General features: G+C 36.6%; 1 protein-coding gene across 1 annotated transcript; it reads right to left on the bottom strand.

Moving 5' to 3' along the window:
* Positions 1 to 1235: 1235 nt before the first annotated feature.
* Positions 1236 to 4427, bottom strand: LOC145160205 (alpha/beta-Hydrolases superfamily protein). Its single transcript, XM_079079311.1, has 8 exons — positions 3993 to 4427; positions 3403 to 3432; positions 3193 to 3319; positions 2956 to 3102; positions 2459 to 2589; positions 2247 to 2384; positions 2065 to 2163; positions 1236 to 1674 (listed from the first exon to the last, which is right to left on the bottom strand). Exons 1-8 carry the CDS (start codon positions 4125 to 4127, stop codon positions 1456 to 1458), a joined length of 1026 nt encoding a protein of 341 aa, XP_078935437.1. The 5' UTR covers positions 4128 to 4427; the 3' UTR covers positions 1236 to 1455.
* Between the last annotated feature and the right edge of the window lie 17404 nt (positions 4428 to 21831).

Below are 21831 nucleotides of genomic sequence, written 5' to 3'. Positions count from 1 at the left end.
ACACCTAATCCAACAGAAACAAGAAGACTGTGTTCTCCACTGCGAAAATCAAAACGCAGTACATCTCGCGAAAAATCTGGTGTTTCACAGCCGAACGAAACACATAAAGATGTGATATCATTTCATATGAGAACTGATAACTGATAGTACACTAAATTTGAAGAAAATCCTTGTTACTAAAAATCCAGCTGATATGTATACTAAGGTGGTACTAACTGATAAGTTGAAGCTGTGCATGGCTTGAACTGGGCTTCTAGGAACTTGAAGAGGAGGCAAGGATTATATATATATATATATATATATATATATATATATATATATATATAGAGAGAGAGAGAGAGAGAGAGAGAGAGAGAGACGAATGTTACAAAGGATACAGACTTGGTTGGCAACTGAATGATGATCAAGCCTCCAAGTGGGAGATTGTTAAATATGGAGACTTATGATCAGATCTGGAATTTGGAAAGACTGAAAAGTTTTTTGGGCGGCCCAATTTATTTCTAGGGTTTTTTTTTGTGTTTTTCAGTGGGCTTGGCCTTTTAGATGTTTAGGTCAAATCTTGTCATTTATATACTTATGAACGACCGTATCTGTAACATTGTAGAAGAAAAAACGTGTGTGGAATAAAATCTCTCTCTCTGGTTCGACAGTGGATGTAGCCTATTGCAAGATAGTGTGAAACACTTAAATCCCTGTGTTCTGCGTTCTTTGATTTCATTTCTGATTTCTCATATTACTCAGATCTGTTTTATTTATTGTATCTTCAAACCTAACATGTGAATGGTATTAGTACATGAGTTATGGAATTGTGTATTTACTCCATTTCCAACATATAACGAGTTCCATTTGGGTTTTCTGGTCAATGAAGCCATTCTTGTTGAAATTTCACACGAGTTTCTACTTTCTACATTTCAACATTTCAAACAATCGATGGAAAATTGATGTTTCCATCTACACAAAATATATGATTGTAATTTTAATTTTGTAAACTTAGGTTTGTGATTTTAAATTGAGGTTTCCACATACTATCCATTAGAATATGTAAATTTATATGTGCAATTTTATAACTGAGAGTTTCTATCATCATAAAAATTACCTTAGCAAAGGAGAAAAATCCCAGATTATAAGATGCAATTATATAACTTAGTGGCTGAAAGAATTTGAACTTTGAAACGACTATATATATAAGTAACTACACATCCAAATATATGTGCATGAAATCATGAGAAGTAGCATGTTAAACAATTATTTTCCATTGCTTAATTAACTATGATAAAAGTGTTATGTTATATACATTGCTTCGAAAAGCCTATAGATACAATAAGGTCTAAAAATTAATTACAACAATGGACATTTATTTTTCAAATAAAACTTTACACTTCACAAGTTTTGCTACTTCAATCATGACAAAAAAAGATCTTATTTTTAAAATTTCAGTATAGCTCGATGAACAAATTACTTTTTAGTAGTATGTTCGTCGAGCCACGTGATAATATCAGTAAGAACCCGAGTAATGATCTCATCAGGTTCCCCATCCATTAATGAATGCCATGCATCATCATATAAGTTATATTTCTTGTCTGGACTCTTTGCTTTTTCATGCAAAGCTTTACTCACAGACGGATCTGTCACCATATCAGCTTTTCCATGCAATATCAACAATGGCAACGAAACCTGTAGGTAATGATGTATGTATGAATAAAATGTTTTATACATGACGTATGTTTCTTTTCTATATTGAATAAAACTGTTTAAATGAGATTATATGACCATTTTATCATTACATTCCAAAAACTAAATTTTACAATATTCTATCAATTTTAATGTGAGAGGAGTTAGGAGGGAAAAAAGAAGGGAAAAAAGATAAAGGGTCAGTGTCTTAATAACATTAAGCCGAGTTTTTTTTTTTTTTTTTTTTTTTTTTTCTTAACTCATGAAGTCATTATGTCCGGATTAAGTAAAAAAGAAACAGTCCCAAGACTTATTTGTAAACTCTCCCACTTATATAAAGTCCTAATTTTTTAATGAGTTGTTAGGGTATTAGTTATATAAAACAATACATACGTTTTCAAGTTGACTTTCGATCTCTTGTGTTGTCTTTAAAAGTTCCATAGCTGTTCCCAAACGTGGTTTATCCTTGTAACCGATAACATTATAGTTTGGCTACATACAATAAAACCGTAAAGAAGTTAAAATAGTTTTCGATAAATTACCAAACAATATAAAACCACAAAAATTTAACAAACCAGATGCTTCTTTTTAGGATCTCTGAATGCCATATCACCGAGATCCTTTTGTGGAACAAGCTTCATCTTTGGCATAACCTTCGCCATACCTATGAGAAATTTTGTTACTGCCCATGGTGGGACCACATCGTCTGCAATCTACAATACATTTAATTCATTATCTTATAATAATATGTTGTAATTTGGATACGAAGGCAAGGGTAAAATAGTACTTTGCACATTGGAGCAACAAGGACTGCACCCGTCCAGAACGTTGGTTGTTTAAGGTGCACCTTTAGAGCCACGGCTCCTCCCATCGACTGCCCCAGCAAGAACCTTGGAAGATCACGTATTTCGGGATTTTCTATAACCCAATAAATTACATAGTATGAATTTTATTTAATTAAATCTTAGCACCGACAAGACAAGACACAACAGAGTAACAGACTGACACGTTCTACATGTATGCATTGGAACAAGGACTAGAATAAGACAAAAACTGCATGTTCCACCAAAACTAGTTGAAAGGGTAGGACCATGGGACACGTACTCACACGGGATTTTGCATTTGTGGAAAAGATGAAAATGTCATTTTCATACTTATTATCAGATAGCTCTAGAAAGCTTGTCTAGTTCCATCCAGTCCGGTACAGACTAGTCTAATTATGTCATGTCCTGTCTTGTCTTGTCCTGACATATGTAGTTTTAAGATTTAATCCAAAGCTCATACCTAAAACTTTTGAATAATGTTCTACAACATCATCTACTAGAGCGTCAAAGCTTGGAATATAGCAATGAAGACCTTCCGAAAGGCCAAGTCCCGGTAAGTCCATGGCATAAACCGCGTATCCACATGAAGCAAACTTTCTAGCAATTCCTGTAAGCATCAAAACACTTGATCACAATGTTGATGTCTTCAAGAAAACCGATTTCTTCTACTAGTTGTTAACTTGTTATGAACACATACCTTCAAAGAAAAATGTGCAAGTGTCTCCATAACCATGGCAATAGCAAATTACAGCTTTGGGAGGTTGTGCCCCCGGAAGCCAACTTTTTGAGAAAATTTCTATCCCTTTAGAGTTCGTCTCATATGACTAGAAAAAACAGGGGAAATATAACCCTTCAAAAGTAATTGAAGGCATAGCATTAGCATTAACATAAAGTTTAATAATATTACCTCCTTTGTCTTCAATCCTTCATATTTTGTCTGAAAAATATTTGAAAGTAAGAAGTAAGTGTCATTCCAAGTGTATCCGGCTCTCATACATGCAACAAAATACAATTACATGAACCATGGATCCTAAAAATCGAATGCATATCAAGAAAGGCTGAAAGGATGAAATTCCTAAAGAAAAATTCGAACTTTTTGTAAATATGGTAGACCATTTAAGCTATTTTGTTTAATAAAAAATATTAATTGATAAAATGAGGTCAAATTTGGCAATATTAGTCGAATTTGGGATTACAATCTCCTCAAAATTGAGGCAATTGAGGCACAAATTTGAATCTAAAGTTTCTGGCAGCCATTGTTGTTGGTGTAATAAAGGTATGGAAATAAAGACGATTGGGGCTTTATGTACTTGTTGCCACCCCACATGAGTTTTCTATTGTCTAATTAAATCCATCAATAAAATGCATTCAATAACATCTCACCCACAATACCTGTGACATCCATTAATCAATCGATATATGCATTCGAGAACATCTCAATTCACTTAAATCATCATATTTTCAGATAAAAATCGAAACTTTGATGAAAATAATTACGTTGAACAAGATATGATCGATGTTAAGCTGAATATCCTTGAAGGCCTCACGTGCGGTGCGCCTCTCTTGCACGCAATCCATATTGGCATTGAGAATTTCCTGTAATTCAGGTGTTAATTCTACGCCCTTCAACATATTAGCAGCTGGAATAAGGAATTCTTCTTCCTCTTTATCGTTGGTGAGGGAAGTAAGACCCTAACCCTAAAATCTAACGTAAAACGAAGAATTCAAAAGAAGAATTGGAGTTGGTAGGCTTAAAGAGATATGATGATGATTGATGGGTTCGTTGTTATGATTTCCGTGAATCAAGTGAAACCCCCTGGTAAACTTTCCAATTCTCAATGTCAGATGTTGATTAAAGTTACCCAACCTGGCAATCTTAAGTCATAAAAAAAGAAACGCAATCTCATTATCTTGATGACTGATTCAAAATCGCCGAGCTACATTAGGAATTTCGAATTTTTTAGAGGTAATTAAAAACGGTTGCAATTTTGTGATTCGACTATTAAACCGACTATTTACTTCGTTAACCATAATTTTCAATTAAAAAATGAATTAGGCAAAACTAAATAAACTAACCCTTACAATTGAGTAATTTATTAAAAATAATAAATTTTTTATAAAATTTATAAAATGACTACTTACTCCAAAATCCTTATAAATGAGTAATTTATTAAAAATAACAAACATTTTATGAGATTTATATAATGACAATTTATTTCAGAACTGGAACACTTATGACCATTTCAGAGTTGATGGTGGTTGGTAGGTATCATGTCTGGAATCTGACCCAAACGTTCCAGACTGAAAAAGCGTATTCTGGAACATACGGATATCCCGGAGTGGTAAAATTGGCTATTTGTGTGTTCTTTGTTCTTCTTCAATGAACATATACCTTTGTTATTGTGAGATTTGTTCCGGACTATTGAAATTAGCTTTTGGATACTAAAAAAATGAGTTTGTATAAGGATTTTTTTTAGTGCTAGTATCTAGTGGATGTCAATAACAACATATTGATGGATCTATGCAATATATTGCTCCAGACTACACATGTTTTGGTGTAGATCTAAGTAGTGATATCAACTTTGGTGGGTTAATGACGTTAGTTGCTCACATGTAACATCCTAATGATGAGGTATTATCAATTTTAACCCAATGTATGAAGAAATATTGCATTTTGGCACTTATGCTTGAGAAAGATTGCAAAATGGCCCATATTGGCATTTTGGTAATTTGTGGGCGGACTCATGTACGCTCGACGTACTCTTAGAGTACGCAGGGCGTATGTAGGTGAGCCACAAACCTTAATTTTTAGGGTTTGAACCCTATATAAACATCATTAACCTTCAAGTACTCACCCCCTCACCAGCCTCCAACCCTCATTTCGTCCCTTTTGCAAACCCTAGCCCCATTGTTGCATCTTGAAGCTAAAGAGTGTGCTTTTGTAACAACGTAAATTTTCAAAACCAAATTTTTTCAAAATTTTAAAACACAATTTTCTCAATTCAAACACCTCCAAAAGTATTATAGTATCAAATCATCAAACACATATCCCAAAAACTGAATATATAATAAATCCATGATCCTCTCAAAACATAACTCAAATCTCTGACGTATGTACAATCAAGTCGGCGCCTTCCCGTGATCCTGAGAAGTACCTGAAATACATAACACATAACACGGTACGCACAAAGCTTAGTGAGCTCCCCAAAATACCACTCATATCTCATCAGCCTCTCATGGCTATGCTCAGATAAGACCCTCTGGTCCAGTGTGCCTCAGTGGGACCCTCTGGTCCCACAACTCAGATGGACCCTCCGGTCCCTCAACTCAGTAACTCAATAAAACACAGCATACATATCACAAAGACAAATAAGCAGGATATCTCAATACACAATACATGCACATAAGACCCTCCGATCACACATAGATTACCACTCAAGGTAAGTATAGTGAGAAGACTCACCTCGTAAGAACTTGGATAATCTCGAACTCGAATCACCGGTCTAGCCTCGGCCTAACACAACGATAATAATCCCTAATTAATAAAGCTCTTACTGAAGCTAAACTAACCCTTCTACAAACTCACAGAAGGGAAAAATACCATTTTACCCCTCCATGGCCTTATAGTCCACAAATTGACCAAACCCTAAAAGTCAACCGAAAGTCAACGACAGGGAGTACGCTGCGCTTACCAACTCTCTACGATGGGCGTACTCGGCTGCCATGCAGGCATCGGGGATGCTCGACCCCTACGCTGTGCGTACTGGGATTACGCCCAGCGTACGTCCCAGTTTCACTCTCCTCACATTTTTGGTCTTAATCAGTTAAGACCTTGGCTCATATCATAGATCTGGACTCCCTAATATCTCTTAATCCATAAAGTCAGTGACTTTAAGCCTTTGCATGGCTGATTAGGTCACAAACACTCAAAACACCCATCCTCTTTCCTCATGAAGCTCATATCTCATGCATGGCTTACTCCTAACGTCCAAGATTGGATTTTTATGACTTTACTCCACAAAATACACTAAAAGGGGGTAGATCAAGGTCTCTGGAGCTCATTGTCTCATAAAGTCTCCATATTTTGAGACAAAACCCTAAAATACTCCATATAAATGCACAAATCAAAAGAGTGAGAAAGCTTGAAGCTTTATACCTCTATGTGAAGCTCACAGCTAAGCTTAGATCCAAAAGCCTGGACTCTCACTCCTTCTTCTCCAAAGCTTCTTCTCCACTTCAAGAACACAAGATGACACTCACAAGCTCTCAAATGCACTCACAAGCTATAAGAACGAAGATTTAGGGTTAGGAGGGTTTGGTGTCTGGGAATGGTGGCCAGGAATGAGGCCATCATATCCTTTATATAGGGTCACACCCCAAATTAGGGTTTCCACTCTGGGCCTAGTACGCCCAGCGTACTAGGTGGTCTCCGCGTCAAATGCATGCATATGAGTACGCTGAGCGTACACTCTAGTACGCCCCGCGTACTCATTTACCACCTTTTCTCTAAAAAGGGCCAAAATGGACAAATGCTCAATAGATCAAGGTTTACAAGGTATACATGGACTTGGGATGTTATAGTTTTTATGCATTTCAAAGGAAGAAGAAGGTGGTGGTGAAGCTTGGAAGCTAGAAGTAAGCTTGGATCTGGAGGTTTTGCATCATCCTCAATCTACAGAAGGTATAAAGTTCATACCTTAGTGTAACATCCATAAAAATTAAGCCAATTTAAAACTTTTTTAAAGCATTCAAAAACCAATAGTTATTACAAATTGTTTTCAAAATAGTTTCATGTCAGAGTATCCCAGAAACCAAAATCATAAAATGTGAGGAGGTGCACGATCACGCCTTCGCCTTCTGGCGATAATCTGAAGTACCTGAAACAAAATCAACAACTGTATGCCCGAATCTTAGTGAGTTTCCCCAAAATACCAATGCCATACAATCAAAACAATATCATAGCAAACAACATGCATATATAAAGTCTACAGTACGATTGGTCCGCCCTCACCGGGCCTTCAGTCTACCTGGTCCACTCTTAGAGTCTTCAGTATGACTGGATCGCCCTCACCGGGCCTCCAGTCTATCTGGCCTACACTCAGAACCTTCAGCATGTCTGGTCCGCCCTTCCGGGCCTTCAGCTTGTCTGGACCGTTCTCCGGGCCTTCAGCCTGACTAGTACGCCCTGACGGGTCTGTAGTCTATCCGGGCCGCCTTGGGTATGTCGGCTTAGAGCACAAAACAGGACCGCCCCAACCCACCCCCAATCACACAATCAACACATAAATATCATACGCTAGCTAGCATGTACAGATAGTCATACAGATCTAACAGATCACTAATCATAGCATCATCCTATATATTAGGATACCGATCTAACAGATCACTAACATAACCTCATCCTATAACTAGGATATGAATTTAACAGATCACTAACATAGCATCATCCTATAACCAGGATATAGATCTAACAGATCACTAACATAACATCATCATATAACAAGATACAATCCAAAAAGGTCCGACCTTGGTTCCTTAGACCATGTTGATATAGTGACAAGAACTCACCTCACAAGTAGTGCTTAACTGGACTGAAAGTATCCGACCACTGTCTCACCGAAAATCCCGAACTATCCAAAATAACGAATACTAAGTCAACAATTGGGATATCAATCTTGACCAAGGGTCCCACATAGGGTAATAGTCATCTTTGCCTTTTCTCTAATTTAGGCCAAGGCCCAATACCAAATCTATGATCCAAAAGTCCACATATACAAGGCCCATCATTGGCCCAATTTTCCCAATTGGGCGTAACTCTATAATTAGGCTCACCCTAAGGTCCATTTCCATATTAGGCCCAAAATACATTTATTCAGAAAGTCCAGCAAAGGCCCAAACCATAATGACCCAAAGGTGCCCCAATCCGAAACCCAAATCGCAAAACCCAACAGAGGGTGTACGCTGGGCGTACTCCTCTGGTACGTTGGGCGTACTCCGCCTTGAGTTGACCACCATCGGGGTGGTTGAATCAGTACGCTGGGCGTACAAAACTTACGCGGGGTGTACGCGACTTTTACCAAAATTCTAATAAGTACTTAATGGCTTAAGCACTTAAGCCTAAACTTCAGATCCATTGACTAAATGAGCCCCAGAACCATAAAGTCTCGAACTTTAAGACTTTGGACGTACAAAAAGCTCTTAATACGTGATATTAATCCATTAAGACCTTCCTACTACTTGCATGGGACACTTTTAGCCATTGGGACATCATTTTTATCATTTAGACCCCTTCCTAGGGTCTGAAAGGCCAGCTTATTACGTCCAAAACGCATCATTCACAAACTTGGGAATTTTGGGACAAAGAAGGTGTCATAAAGCTAATCAGGCAAGATCTACATCATACAAGCATAAAGGTTGGAGCTTTTTACCTCCTGGAGCTTCTAGAGCACAAAGTAAGCTCAGATCTACAAGCTTGCCTCACTTTTCCCACTCCTTGATGCAATACCTTCTTCTTCAACTACTCAAAGCACACACTTTTAGCTCACACACTCAAGAGAGGGGTTAGGGTTTGGGGAAAACGGCTCAAAGCTATGGAGGCTGAAATGATAGAGGATTGTGAGCTCATAAGGACGTTTATATAACACCCAAACCCTAAATATTAGGGATTCCATCTATCGTGAGTACGCCCAGCGTACACAAGTGTACGCCCAACGTACTTGGGCGTGCCTAGTACGCTCAACGTACCTTATGTACGCTTAGCGTACTCTTCTTGATCCCAAAGTTGCAACTTTAGCCCTTAGGCTTCTCATGACTTCACTCTCCCATCCTCGGGGACTATAAATGATAAAATAATAATAAAAGAGAGGATTCGGAAATACCTGTAAATCTCGGGATGTTACACTTTGCGATTAACTTGATAGATATTGTAGTATGGTGATATTATGAGCTTTTGTCCCCAAAATATGACCTTCTTGTGCATATTGTTGGACGTTTTCCTATGTCTAGAGTGATAAAAATAGGATCTTGACTCTTGGTTCTTCCCCATGCATGAGTATGATTGTCTTAATGGCTTAAGATGTTGGGAGTTTTTAGTGTTAAGCACTTAATGTCCATGCAAGACCATAAAGTTGGAAACTTTATGGTCAAGGATGATGTTTGGGACATGGATCTGCAATTTGGACGTAAAGGCTTAAATATTAAGCACTTAATGAGTTCGGAAAACACTCTGCTACGTACGATGGGCGTACCGGGTGGTACACTGCGCGTACGTGGTCAACATCCCGTATTTTGGTCAACAAGTGAGTACGCCCCATGTACATCCGAAGTACTCCCCGCATACGAGGGCTGAGTTGACTCGACTGAGTTGGCTCGACTGGGTTGACTCGACAGGTTTGACTTGGTTGATTTTGTTGATTTAACCAATTTTGAGCAAGGGTATTTTGGGAAATTATTATTAATTTTAGTTGGGAAATATTTTGGATAATAGGTGTTGAGTAGTGCCCGGTTTCGGAGCAGAGATTCATTCAGCTTGCATTCAAACTGTGAGGTGAGTTTTCCTCATTGTAAATGTGGGTCGATGGCACCAATGCCGACCCACTAGATTATTTATCCTGGTTAGGATAGTGATATGCTAGTATGTGGCTGATTAGTAGATCTGTACGATTATCTGTATTTTGTTGGTTCTGTGTTTATGTTGTCTGTTACATATGTCGACATATAGTGGTTGGGTTGAGGCGGTCATGCTTTGTGCTGTAAGCCAAGACACCCGGGGATGTCCATATAGGATGTAGGCCCTGAAATGTGGTCCAGTCAGGCCGGAGACCAGTAGAGCAGTCTAGATAGGCTGTAAACCCTGCGAGGCAGTCCATTCATGCCGAAGGCTCATAGAGCGGTCTAGATAGGATGTAGGACTTGCGAGGCGGTCCAGTCAGGCTGGTTGTTCATATTTGTATGCTTGTTTGTTATGTGGTGTGTTGGTACTTTGGTGGAAGTCACTAAGTTTTGGCTTACTGTTTTAGTTTATTGTTTCAGGTACTTTAGAGGATCGTGGGAAAGCAAATGCCTGATTGTGCACATCTTCCTATTTTCATGTGATTGGTTTACTTGGGACACTATGATATGATGTTACTTTTGAAAAAATGAATATTTTTTTAAATAATGATGGTTCATGGTTGATTTTAATTTTTTTTAAATTTCTTGATTTTTGGAGTGTTACATCATAAGTCCACGTTACACACTAATCAAGCACGTCTATCTTTTCAATGTCCCAGATCAAATATAGTTATGTAGATTCTTGACGATACTAATGTTAATTATTTACTTAGTTTTGTTAGTAGTATGCCTCCTAACACGGTATAACTGTTTGTTGTTAATAATGTTATGGAAAGTGGAATTCAACGATTTCCTGGAGAAAATTGTCCCGATGGCAATGGGTATTCCGATGGTGGGAGTAACCAAATTTGTAATTTATTTCCTATGACATTGAATCATATTTCCTTCTTACGATGAACCTGTAAAAGGGTATGATTTTAAGTGTAAAGGTAAGACTATAGCTGATACTGCTCCATCAGTTGATGTTGATGAATCTGCAAATGATGAGGAAAAATTAATGTTGTTAGTTAATGATGGCAAAATAGTTCCACGTGAAGATCTAGTTGAACATTTTCAGAGTTTCACGGACTTTGTTGAGGAGAAAATGAATCTAAAGAGGGAGAAACTAAGCCCCTAAAAGACCAAAAATCCCAAGAGAAAAAGTATCCTTATTATTTTTCTGATTATGAAGAAACACAACCCACTCATTGGGGGATACCTAAACCTTTACCATTTCCCAAATTAGCGCAACAAAAAAGGTAAGGTGTTATTGCCTGCAACTATTCTTCTTATGTGAAGCTTTATTAACTCTAAAGCAAAGAAGAACTTGATCCTAAACTGGGATTCAAATGTGTTACTGAGAGCTTTCAAATTAGGGTGAGCAAATCTATAAAAGATTAGTATGAAGCCTTTTGGTTTTCCAAGAATTGTAAATGGCGGTTACATGCAACAAAGATAAAGATACTTACTCATTTCAAGTGGCCAAACTATTAGATAGCCGCACTTACTTAAACACACATCTACTTCCCCATCATTGCCAATCTAATAAAAAAGTATTGGGTCACTTTTTGAATAACATATTAGCTGATAGTACATATAATATGTTACGGGGAAAACAGATCCAAATAACTTGAAATGACTATCTTAGTGTACATATTTCATATTGACAAGCATGGACTGCTAAAATGTATGCTCTAAATCTGTTGAGAGGGACCCATGAGGAAAGCTTTTAAAGACTTGATTTATATTGTTATAATTTGGAGAGAAAGAATCTAGCGACCGTTACACATATAAAAATGCGTTACGACAAAAGTTTTGAATACTTTTTCATGGCTATCAGTTGTACAGTAATAATTCTTATATAAGGAGTAAATTTGAGATCTTGTTATATGTGTATTCAATTTAATGACTAATCTATTAAAATTTTGTGTAGGTTCAAGCGTTTCAAACATATTTTCATCCTATTATTATCATTAATGGGCACATCTTAAAGGTAAATACTTGGTCATAATGTTTCTAGCAGTAGGCATGAACGGTAATAACCACATCTTCCCAATAACATTTGGTGTTGGAAAAATAGAAAGTGCGGAATGATAGATATGGTTTTTATCAAGACTCAAAGAATGTATTGGGGACATGATCTCTTTGGCTATAATATCTAATATAGCCAATTCCATTGATATGGCCATTCAATCTGTGTTCCTGGACGCTTATCATGGACTATGTTGTCGCCATTTGTTGATGAATATGCGAACAAAGATCGGGAAACAAGACAGAATTAGAAATTTGTTTTGGGAGGCTAAAAAAGCTTACTAAGAGTCTGATTTCAAAGAAAGTTTGGCTAGGCTACGACACATACTATAGATAACTTTCATACATGGATAGACATAATTAGTAACCAGAAATGGGCAACATCGTGTTTCCATGTGGTTCATTATAACTTACTGACATCAAATAGCACCTATTCCATCAACACGTTGTCAAAAGACTCATGGAAACTACCAATAACAATGTTGATTGAATTCTTTCGAGCAATAATGTAACACTGTGGTATTAGTGGCGTAATGCTGGAGGTAATTATATAAATTATAGAAATTTCAAATTATTTTATCATAATTTAATCTGCATGACAATATGTTTGTATTTTTTTATAGCTAAAAGTGAAAAACATGTTACTGAGTATCTTGAGAAGGTTATCAAAAGGAGGATCAACATATCCTCCGGTTTTCGTGTATACCAATGTAACGCCATGATTTTTCACGTCATTTTTTATTTAAAACATCATTTAACAGATTATAGTAACATAAGTCTTAGTTTATTATTTAGAAAATATCACCAACGTTACTTATTTCAAAACTTTAAAAATCAACCCATTAAAATTCAAAGTTTGCAAAACTGATACCAAAGCATATACCAAAAACCAAGTATAAAAGAAACATCATCGACAAGTCTCAAATTGGTATCATCACTAATGAGATACTAAAAGTACTACCCTAAAAGAGCCCCAACCTCACCAGACCATCAAATCAAGCTACATGTTCCAATGTAAGGCTAAAAAACAATAGGCAAAGAAACAAGTGTCAGCATGAGCATAGAGATTCAGTATCAAGCACATAGGTATGGAAATAAACATACTTCATACATTATGTTTAGTCATGTAATAAATTCATACCAGTCAACATACATCACTTATTATTTTTAATATATAAAGCATATATTAATCTGGACATTCTTCTCATCGTAGTAATTGTTATTTATTTTCTTCGCAATAATTACTTTTAATGTCCCTCACTAACTAGGGTTTAAACCATCGCTAACTCCCCAAAGGAAGACCACATTCGCTACCAACCTGACCTGGCGATCCGTGCACCAAATGGAGCATGACTCCTACTTGTAACTTTGTCCCTAGTTCTCCGTGTTCACTACTCCAACTTTGCATGTACGAGTATGATGCATTGTCGTTTGAGGGTGGTACAATGACACTTCCAAACACATACCCCCACCTAAACGTGATGCTTGATCTGACGTCTTCGAGTAGCCAACATCACTCCAGTTCTCGTACACCAACGCGCACAAGAACCATGTTTTGAAATGGTTATCTAGAAAACCACTCGACATTGACTTGGCGTAAGCTCTTTTCCTCCAATGATATCCTTCCACCACGACATCCAATAGGGCAAGCACCTAAGTAAGTTTCTATCATTTTACCTCCACTATATGTGTTCCCCTTTATTTTAATTAATTATATAATTAATTAATTCACTTGCATGGGTTATACACACACCTCACCATTAGCATTATGTAATCATGCTTGCCTTTTAATTATTATTTCAAGGCATATTACATGACATGTCATACTACAAACTTATGTACTCAAAATTTCCACATAACATCATATTTACGTGTGTAAAGATACACCTTTTAACAACAAACTTTCTAGCATGCATTTCCTAGTTCCATACAAACATGTCAAAACAGAAACATAGCATGCATATCATATTTTAACATCAAAAATAATCCTCACCACTAACATGATCCTAACACTCTTTTTTATGCACAAAATGACCATTTTAAGGATTCTAGCATACAAAGGCTTTCCTCAATCATTTTTTCTACATTACTTCACAAAATCAGATTCTATACATAACATAATCTTAGGTTATAACACTCCATACAATCAATTAGACCATACATATGTACTAGAGCATGAAATTTCCCATACATGTACTTGTAGAACCACAAGAAATGACTCGTATCTAGTCCAAAACAAATGAGTTAGGAACAGAGGAATTCGACCTAAAATCAATCAAACAGTACCCTACAGCAGAAGATGAAGACCTAGATTCGAAAACACATCAAACGAAAAAAATCGTTTAACATCTGTTTGTGAGGCACGTTGCACCTTATGAAGGGCGCACATCGTCCTTTAAAGCGGACAACTTTCATAAAATATGACTTTTGACATTCCAGCTTCGATTCTAACCCACTTTTGGGTGATTTCGACCAAGAGGAAGTGTATGATGATATATGAATCCGTTGGGAGATTGGTGATGTCACAAATGATAATAAACATCATAAATCATCACCAAAACAACACCAAAAACACATACACAAGTCATGGCTTGCACCCACATGACTTCTAATGGTTTAGTCAAAAAGATAGATGATAATAAAATGATCATACCTTTTGGAAAATCCAGAAATGAATCCACCAAGATTTCTAGAAAGAGAAAGACTTCAAGAGCACCACCAAAAATGTAACATCCAGCTATTTTCTGTTTGTAAAGTCAACTCTAGTCAACCAAAGTCAAACAAGGGTCAACTAAAGTCCTTTTTATTGTTTGGATTTTATTTGGGTTATAATAATAACCTTTATTTGTTAAAATCCTTAAAATTTCTACAATTGAATTTGGAAGGAAAAGAATTAAAAACCGAGAAACGTCGCTTCGGACCGCAAAGAGTTTACGGTCGTAAACTCCTTGGACCGTAAACTCCTCGCAGCCGTAAACTCTAACCGACTTCGGACCGTAAACCCTCGCATATATATAGATTTTCTTCATTTTTCCTTCATTTCTCATATCCTCCAGTCAAGAACTCTCAAATTCTATCTCAAATATCATCAAGATTTACACCTTGATCTTCAAATAAGTAAGTGTTTCTTCCATTTGTTAGTTGATACCTTGCTTAATCTAGTTAAACCCTATGATTTCATCCATGAAATTATCTCTTTTGGTTAGATCTTCAAGAACACCAAGAACACACACTAGTTCTTTAGACCGTGAACACCCCCCTTCAAGCTTCAAAACGTAAGTAATCTTCCATATACTAGTTATCCTAAAGAAGCTCTTAACTTACAACCTTAAAAAAAACCATTTCAAAGAAAAATAAGGGTTTACGGCCATGAGCATCTCCCTTGGCCGTAAACTCCTATGAAGAACACCATTGGCCGTAAACTCCCCTTGGCCGTAAACTCCAATGAGTGGTCGTAAACTCCATTTGATTAAATCACATATGATTGTAACATTTCAACCTAAGTGATTCCTAGTCCCTAAGAGGGTTTCTTAGCATAATTAGTTGTTTAAACACTAATTATATTCATATATGTGTCATTATATGCTATTAGGATCTGTTTGTGCTCAAGACTTCACTTGATACTTAGCATCCTACACCGATCTCACATTTGAATAACTTACTACAGGTGAGTTCATACCCCCGTATTTTCATAGTTTTTACTGTTTTAAGGGGGGGGGGGGGGGGCGAATACAAGTCTAACACAAAGATTTTGTGTTATAAACAAATGGTTTCAAATATCTTATTAAAATAGATTTCATTATCAAATGGTTTTCAATGATTGTATCAAAATGACATCAAGTCACCAAAATGAAGTTCAAAATATCAAACTTCTTTTAAATGTTTTTATAAACTTATATTTCTCCCAAAAATAATACTAGTATATATATATATATATATATATATATATATATATATATATATATATATATATATATATATATATATATATATATATAAGATTTAAAAGACTTAGGACTGATAACCTACTTTGGTTCCTTTTCCTTGTTTGGATGTAGGATTATAAGCATCAATTATTTGTCCGAGTGTCATTTAAATTTTACTTATATATATTTGTATATGTATACAAGTATAAAAGTTAGTTCATTAAGTTTAAATTACCCTTTGTAACATGTTGAGCAAGGGGTTACATTCATAAATACTCGATATCAATACAGAAAATACATATAAATTATAATAGGTATAACTTATGATTCACAAAACATTAATTCACGATTCAAATATACTAAAGTACATTGTTTCACAAGAACAAAGGTTTGATTCAAAACTAATCAAGAGTATACATCTTTCAGATACATGTTAAGCATACTAATTCAAGAACATACAGTCAGTCATTTATTTCAGAATGATTAGGTTTTTCATAACTATTATACATGTAACGTTTATATGATTTTATGAGTCAAGTAGTACAGGTTGTTTAATTCATTTAAACAATATAGTAAAGTCCTGACATTATAACCAGAATCTCCAGCCGGGGATCGAAACAATGTGTGTCTAGATCTATATTGGGATTGACAACCCCGCACTCGGACTGCTTGCTACAGTCAGGCATACACGCCTGTGAGTGACAAATCGTTATCAACATGTTTTCAGTGCATTCATAGCGTTGGGTCAGGCCATCTAGTCAGTATGGTTATAATAACTCATATAAAGATATTAACAATACGTTAGTGTATAATTAACTAAACTTAAGTACATTTTCAAAGTACTAGTTTACAAGATACAGTTTACATTATTACATTACAATTTACAATAACAGTTGATGAAATCAGACATACTCTCAGATACAAGTTTACAAAAGGATTACAAATACAGAACATTGGTTTACAAATAGAACAGTTTTATGTAACAAAAACTACTTTTCATATACAACAAAAAATATAGGATTTTCTGGAACAACTTACATATTCAAGAAACAGAAAACACTCTTTCAAACATAATTACTTATGCACTCACTCAACTTTATGTTGATACTCTCTTTTCAAATTACTTGGATTCTCAGGGAACCAGTAGACAGGTACTCCCCGAGCTTTTGAGTAGATGGAGCTATTTATGTCTTGTCTTTTCTTTTGTATAACTATTTGGTTTCAGTATACTATGATGAAACACATGTAAACACTTACTTTTTAAATACAGTGGTTGTTTGTACTCTGATAACTATAATGCATGTGTTGTGATACTACAAATGAAGTCCTCCACCCCCGGACGTTTCCGCCGTCTGGTTTGGGGGTGTGACAAAAAATCCACCACAAACACAACAAATCTTCATTTCTACCTCACTTGCTTCACATACACACTCTAAGGAAGGAAAGCAATCCAAGAACTCACTTCAAGTAGGATGGAGGCTGCAAAATTGGATTTAATCCCGGATTTTAGGGTTAGGGCTGCTTAAATACATGATAAATTTCAATTTAGGCCCCTAAAGTGTGAAAAAATGACTCCATGACACTTGTATATGTCACACCCCAAAACCGGAACGGCGGAATCGTTCGGGGGTGGAGGACGTCATGTATTGTATCACAACAATGAATAGTAATAAACAAGCAACAACATCATCCATTGCATTAATAATATAATTTAATACAAGTGTGTTCTGTCAAGTTTAATAGACACCAAAAATATGAATCAAAATATAAGATGAGTCTTGAACAAGCTCCATCTTCTCAAAACCTGGCACCGGTACCTGTCTACTGGTGACCTGAGAATACAAGTTATTTTGAAAGAGTTTATCAGCTTTAAAGCTGGTGAGATCATAAGTATTTTAGTGTCTGTGTTTGTATGAAAGTGTTTGTAAGTATGTGATGAATAAGTTTGTAAATGTTTGAACTCTCCTAGAAAACCCAATGTTTTCTACTAAAAGTAGCCTTTTACCAAGGCATCAAATGTTTGTAAAATGTTTGTAAAATGTTTGAACTCTCCTAGAAAACCCTATGTTTTCTACTAAAAGTAGCCTTCTACCAAGGCATCAAATGTTTGTAAAATGTTTGAACTCTCCTACAAAACCCTATGTTTTCTACTAAAAGTAGCCTTCTACCAAGGCATCAAATGTTTGTATGCAAGTCTCTTGTAAGAGTATGTATTTTCCCAAATCTGACTATCATTAACCAAAAATATATTTTTTACATTACTGTTCTATGTGTGAAGATCACAAAGTGAATGCAATGGGGAAATAAAATAGTATTGTAGTGTTGTATTAAGTAACTACTGCTGTACTAACTACCTTAAACCAATTGTTATTTAAAGTACCATGTGATATGCCTGTACCATACTACCGACTAAAAACACGACGATGAAAGACGTCGGAAGGAATGACGTTTGGCACCCGTAGACTTGCAAGTCCCACTGTAGCGAGCAGCAAGGTGTAGGATAGTCAATCCAGTATAGATCTATACACAAACTCAACGTTCTCCACTTAAGGAGATTCTAGATACAAAACGAGCCATGACAGGTGATGTCATGCCCCGTTACGTGGCCTACATAACTGTAGTAGTGTTCTTGTATATGTATTGTGTGTACTAGCTGTATTGTATGTTCTCTCTCTGTCTAGTATGTATGTATGTTCTCTCTGTTTCTCATAATAGTATGTTCTCTTGTATAATGTATAGTATGTACTAGCTGTATTATATGTTCTCTCTCTGTCTAGTATGTATGTATGTTCTCTCTGTTTCTCATAATAGTATGTGTTGACTCATGTATGACCTGACTCATTGTATGTTTCATTGTTCTAGTAATAGTATTAGTAACTTCCTAAACTATACCTATTATAGTTTACTAGAAATGTTGTTTGTATGAATGAACATGTTTGTATACCTTTGCTACCCAAAGGCATTGAATTGAAAGAAGGAACTTTTATATCTATATACATATACATAATATATAACTAGGATTCAAACGACCTTTGGACAAACAACCGATACCCTAAGTCCACAGCCAAACAAGGAACAGGAGGTAATGTGAGCTATCAGTCCTAAGTCCTTTCAATCCTACTTATATAACTATATCTATATAGATACACATTTAACAGAATATAAGTTTAAAAGAGTTTAATAAAAGTATTTGACATGTAAAAGAGTTTAGTAAAAGTATTTAACATGTAAACGAGTTTGTAAAACAGTTTGAAGTAGTTTGTTTGATAACACAGTTTGAAAAGTAAGAAATCCACTTGTTTGGTAGTTATTAATCACATGTGATTGATATAATAACTATAATAGTTCAACTTGTATCCCCCCTCCATAAAATCATTTAAAATCATTTAAAAGGTTGATTAAGGGGTATGAACTCACCTGTAGTGAGTGGTTTGGATGAAAGTGTTGGATTGGATGCTAAGTGTCAAGTGAAGACTTGAGCACACACGCGGATCCTATTTAACATATAATGATACATATATGAATACAATTAGTGCTTATAACAACTAATTATTGAATTGGAACCACCTTAGGGACTAGTAAACACTTATTTTGAAGTGTTACAACCATATATGATTGTATATAAGGGGTATATGGCTATACAAGGGAGTGTATGGTCAAAATGCACAATATTTGTGTGTGTGCAGCCAGGGTGTGTGTGCGGCCGCACAGTCCCTATGAAATGTGCCAAAACATATTTTAAGGCTTTAGGACTCATCTAGGAAGGTTTCTTACTTCATGCTTTAGCCTTATGTGGACTTCATTGCCATTTTTGGACCTAAAAAGGGTGTGTGTGGCCACCATGATGTGTGCGGCCGCACACCCTTTATGAAGATGATAAAATCATGTTTTCTAGTATATCATCAAGTGTTCTTAGCATATAACAAGTTATGATAAGTGTATACACGTTATAGAGGCTTCAAAGGGTGATTAAGGTCCAAAACTAGTGTGTGTTCTTGGTGTTCTTGACTAAAAATGGATGTTTTCATGGATCAAAGCAAAGGGTTTTGCTAGTTAGGGTCGTGCATCAACAAATCAAAAGGAAGAATTACTTACTTTTATGAAGATCAAGATGAAGATTTGGATGATACTTGAGAGGATTTCGAGTTCTAGTCTTGAAGAAGTGGAAAAGTGTTCAAAAATGACTAAGTGTTGAATATATAGGGGAGAGTGTGCGGTTGGGATCGGTGTGTGGCCGCACACTCTTGTGTGCGGCCGCACACACCTTGTGTTGGTGTGTTTGGCTCATTTGCAAGGTGTTACACTCACAATACTCATCCTACTACTCATACCTTGATTATACTAGGTTTTGAACACTCTAATTGACTCTAAACAGTGCTAGAAGATAGCAAAAAAAAAAACGAGTATGACCTTCATTGATTTGAATAAGAGTACAAGATAAAAAATTTGGATTGTCACGTCATCCCCCCGTTAGAAGGAATTTCGTCCCGAAATTAGAGTTTAAGCAATTTAGTAGTTACAAATAACTAAGCAAAAAGACGAGGATATTTTAGTTTCATCTGATCCTCTCGCTCCCAAGTGAATTCAGGTCCTCGCTTGGCGTTCCAGCGAACCTTCACTATCGGGATACGGCTTTGCTTTGTTTTCTTGACCTCTCGGTCCATGATCTCTACAGGTTCTTCCACGAAGTTGAGGCTCTCATTGATCTCGATCTCGTCGAGTGGGATTACAAGAGTCTCGTCGGACAGACACTTTTTCAAGTTCGAGACGTGGAAAGTAGAATGTACGTTACTGAGTTCACGAGGTAAGTTAAGTTTGTAAGCTACAGGGCCGATTCTAGCGAGAATCTCGAAAGGCCCTATGTATCTTGGATTTAGCTTTCCATGCTTTCCGAAGCGTATCAAGCCTTTCCAGGGTGAGACCTTCAATAGAACACGGTCACCCACCTGGAATTCCAACGGTTTCCTTCGTTTATCTGCGTAGCTTTTCTGTCGGTCTCTAGAGGCTTTCAATTGTTCACGAATCTGAACGATCTTCTCTGTCATTTCCCGTATGATCTCCGGACCTGTGAGAGTGCTATCAGGAACTCGTCCTTTAGCTAACTGGGTATCACCCACCTCAGCCCAGCACATAGGGGATCTGCACTTTTGGCCATAGAGGGCTTCGAATGGAGCAGCCTTTATGCTCGTGTGATAACTGTTGTTGTAGGAAAATTCGACAAGGGGTAAATGAGTATCCCATGCTTTCCCAAAGTCGATCACACAGGCTCGCAACATATCTTCCAAGGTTTGGATAGTCCTCTCACTTTGACCGTCGGTCTGTGGATGGTAGGCTATACTCATGTCCAGCCTAGTTCCTAGGGAACTTTGTAGCGACTGCCAGAACCTCGAAGTGAATCTACTATCTCTATTAGAGATAATAGATATTGGAACACCATGCAGTCATACGATCTCCCTTATGTAGGTTCTTGTTAGCTTTTCCATCTTGTCTGTTTCTTTGATGGGCAGGAAGTGTGCGGACTTGGTCAATCTGTCGATGATGACCCATATGGTATCAAGTCCACCCGTTGTCTTGGGCAACTTGGTTATGAAGTCCATAGTGATCCGCTCCCACTTCCATTCTGGTATCTCCGGCTGTTGTAGAAGACCTGAGGGTTTCTGGTATTCGACCTTGACCTTGGCGCAAGTAAGGCATTTACTTACGAAGGTAGCAATCTCTGCTTTCATGTTAGGCCACCAGTATAGCTTTTTAATATCCAGATACATCTTATCTGAACCTGGGTGGACGAA

Source organism: Lactuca virosa, chromosome 2, assembly GCF_052849685.1.
Source record: "Lactuca virosa cultivar CGN04683 chromosome 2, Lactuca_virosa_CGN04683_v6, whole genome shotgun sequence".
NCBI classification, from domain to species: domain Eukaryota; kingdom Viridiplantae; phylum Streptophyta; class Magnoliopsida; order Asterales; family Asteraceae; genus Lactuca; species Lactuca virosa.
Note: the sequence above shows the minus strand (reverse complement) of the source record. Positions and strands in the feature narration are given on the sequence as shown.